This window comes from Prosopis cineraria, unplaced genomic scaffold, assembly GCF_029017545.1.
Source record: "Prosopis cineraria cultivar Desert tree isolate PC_DT_omini unplaced genomic scaffold, ASM2901754v1 PC2, whole genome shotgun sequence".
Lineage (NCBI taxonomy): Eukaryota > Viridiplantae > Streptophyta > Magnoliopsida > Fabales > Fabaceae > Prosopis > Prosopis cineraria.
Genome location: NW_026555333.1, coordinates 23,468,820 through 23,472,165, shown reverse-complemented (window position 1 = coordinate 23,472,165; position 3,346 = coordinate 23,468,820). Strand labels below are relative to the sequence as shown.

At 38.3% G+C, this 3,346-nt stretch overlaps 1 protein-coding gene across 1 annotated transcript; it reads right to left on the bottom strand.

The window, feature by feature from the left end:
* Positions 1-254: 254 nt before the first annotated feature.
* LOC129302956 (protein transport protein SEC13 homolog B-like) lies at positions 255-2,414 on the bottom strand. The gene is made up of 2 exons (XM_054941904.1): positions 2,250-2,414; positions 255-1,388 (listed from the first exon to the last, which is right to left on the bottom strand). Exon 2 carries the CDS (start codon positions 1,382-1,384, stop codon positions 479-481), a length of 906 nt encoding a protein of 301 aa, XP_054797879.1. The 5' UTR covers positions 1,385-1,388; positions 2,250-2,414; the 3' UTR covers positions 255-478.
* Positions 2,415-3,346: the final 932 nt, after the last annotated feature.

Here is a 3,346-nt window from a genome sequence, read left to right as displayed (position 1 = left end):
ATACTTGTACGTAGTTGATATCTAGTCAAGCTTTTGTTTGCTCGAGCTATCTTCACTATTTTGATCAACCCCCACCTTATTGGACAAAGGTAGTGGATAATGATAAGAAATGTCCTTGAAACTTGATTTGTACTCCTTTTTGAGTAATGTTATCCAATTTCTATTTGAAAAAAAAAGGGGCACAATTCAAACATAGACTAATGAATATCTTCAGTTCTATTCTAAAGATTCATGTAACTCACATGCTAGGGCTCTGAAGTTTTAAGGAACACAATTCAAACTATTCAACTTCATTCTTGCAATCATAGTATCTTAAATGGATCACAAACTTCAAGGAGCTAGAGCTTAGTAGAAGCACACTTACTCAAAGGTATGATATGGAACAAGAAAGGGGGAAAAAAAACAAGATGTCAATTACATTATAAGAATGGAAAATGAAAATTCTAATCATGGTACCAAATTAACCAAAAATCAGACTCTAGGGTTCCACCGTTGTCACCTGTTGCCACTCCCCATCCACTGCTTCCTTCCATAGTGTAACACTGTTGTTTCCATCAGCAACAGCTAATATGTTTCCAGTCAATGACCATGAGACCCTCCAAACAGGGGTCTTGAAATCATTCAAAACCTTGCCTTCCCACTGATCACCATCTCTGGCCACAGTCCATATAATGACTCTTCCGTCTTGTGATGCGCTGGCAATGGTAGACTTAGGAAGTCCCAGGTTAGGCGCCCATGCAACATCTCGAACCCAATCGGTATGCATTTGGAGAGCTGGGAAGCAATCCATTTTCCAGTTTCCATTGTAGAGCTTCCATACCTTCACAGTATTGTCGCAACCACCTGAACATAGCTTATGCACAGGGTCAAGCAAGCCAGAACCAACAAGAGCACCAGGTGCTGTGGAAGGGGCCCATGAAACAGATGTGACACCGACTGGGTGGGCTTGGTCAATCCTCGAAGTGTCCCAGCCACCATCTGCTCTTGCAGTGAAAACTGAGATATTTCCATCTGATGACCCACAAGCCAATAAAAGACCCAACTCATGAGGAGCCCAAGCAACTGAATTCACAGATGACTTGTGGTCATCGAATACATGAGCTTGAGTCCATTCATTTTGGTTACCCTCCTTCCATATAATGACACGCCCATCGTAGGAACACGAAGCAAGTAGAGATCCAAATTTGGGGTGAGCCCACGCTACTTGCCACACAGGTCCTTGATGAGCAGTCAGAGTTGCTAGATGGTGAGAGGCTGTGTTGCTCAGCCCAATTATCTTTATAGTATGGTCAGATGAAGCTGTCGCCAGCCGCTTGCCATAGTAATCCATCGCCACATCATGGACTGTGTCTTGATGACCCGTTTCAACCTTTTGAGAAGGCATATTTCTGCCATCAATATACCAACAACTTCAACAGTAAGATTCAAAATCGATTTAGATTACGAAACTAAACCTACTTGTTTGTCACAGCAAATGTTCTAAATCCCAACTTTCACTAAATAGAATAGAGGGTCTACCTATTCAATCAGGTAGTAATATTGAGTCATAGACACGACTAGAATCGTTTAGATCACCATGTAAATGAAAGAAAAAGTGATAAGTTATCGCAAGTTTAGCTTTCAAGTACATGCGTAATATATATAATCAGAAGTTCGTCTTTTATTCATGTCACTACTCGAACTTCATATAACCATTCGAAGAGGAAATTAACTGCAAGAAACAAGTAAAAAAACATTAATTAAAAAAAAAAAAACCCAAATTCCCCATATCCCCTCATTCCACGTATTGAAAAATTTAGAACAGAAGACAAACTAATCCGATCATCCAATCTCAGAACCGCCCCTTACCCCCATAGCAAAATGATTCAGCACAAAAGCAGACCTCTGCTACGGCATTTGCAGTAATCAGTTCAAACTCAAATGAGACGCAATCAATGTCCTTCACCAATTCACCGTAAAAACATTGTCCATGTACCAAAACCCATAAGAAACATTACAAGGACTGAGTAGAAAGCAATTCGCATACAACAAATAAAAAACCCAGATAAGATATTCTAAAAAGAAAACGCATCATGTGTAGAAATAAGTTCAATCGAGCAACCCAGAAATCAAATAACCGCAACAACAAAATGCAAACACTCCTACTGATAGAAGAAAACAATAGGGAAATATACGAATAAGCATGAAATGGAGACGAAATCAGAATATCAAGTTTAAAATTAGACAGGTCGAGTGGGCGAAGGAAGCACCTATGAGGTATGAGAGAGAGGGCGCGTCACGAAGCGGCCAGAGTTGCCGACGACGGTGAAGGTAACAGTCGGCGATCAGTGACGAGAAGAAAAAAAGAGAGAAGATTGGAAATGAGAGGAAGAGAGTTAGATCTAGTTCTGAATCGTGGATCCAGATCGAGGGAAGGCACGCGGAATAACTTTACTGTTCACCAACGACTTGCCGTTAGGCTTCCTATGATTTTCTCTGGGCTTTTTTTTTTGCCAGCAATTTTCTATGGGTTTTAGGCCCAAACTCAAAAATAATGTATAGAAGTGTGAATAGAAAAACATTATTTGAAAGAGAACAACTCCTTAAATGATCCTCAAATTCTTCAGAGGATTAGTCTGACAGCTGCTGATTATGGGAATACCTTGGGCAACTTAAAAAAAAAAACAATGTATCCTTAAATAAAGGGAGAATTTCAATACAAGATTAGGGATGTCACATTATTATGAATAAGGGCAAATGAAATCTAAAATCTCACTTCAAGCCAAGAGGATTAAAATGAAATTAAGTTGTTTCATTAAATGACCAAAATACCTTAAGTTTAAACATTAAAAAAAATAGCAAATTGATAGCGAGTGATAGTGGAAAGAAGCTATTTTCTTATATTTTCCTTAGTCCAAGGCCTTGTTGATTCTCTATCTTAAACAATAGTGTTGCACCCCTTCGAAGACTTTGCAGGACCATCCATCTCATTCAAGATCTATAGAAGCCCTTTCGTTAATATCAAATACTAAACTAGTGCAAAAGAAAAGGTGATGACATGGTTGCCATTTTGATGTTCTCCCTTTTGTAATTGATTAGATGTGGAATGTAAACTGATAGCAAAAATTCCTTATGCAACAACATAATTAATTAGACATGGAATGTATTTGATGTTTGCTCTGAATGTAATTAGATATGGAATGTAAATTGACAAGTGATGTCATGCCTTTATCAAGTAATGTTATTTGTTTAACAAGTAATCATATATAGTTTACAATTTAAGATGACAATCTCACCAGCAATGGATATATTATAGGTTGGATGCTGAACAAGTAATATATCAAGTGTAATTTAAGATGTCAGGCAA

Coding starts and splice junctions, on each gene's coding strand:
- LOC129302956 (XM_054941904.1), bottom strand. CDS start 1,384: ATGCCTTCTCAAAAGGTTGAAACGGGTCATCAAGACACAGTCCATGAT.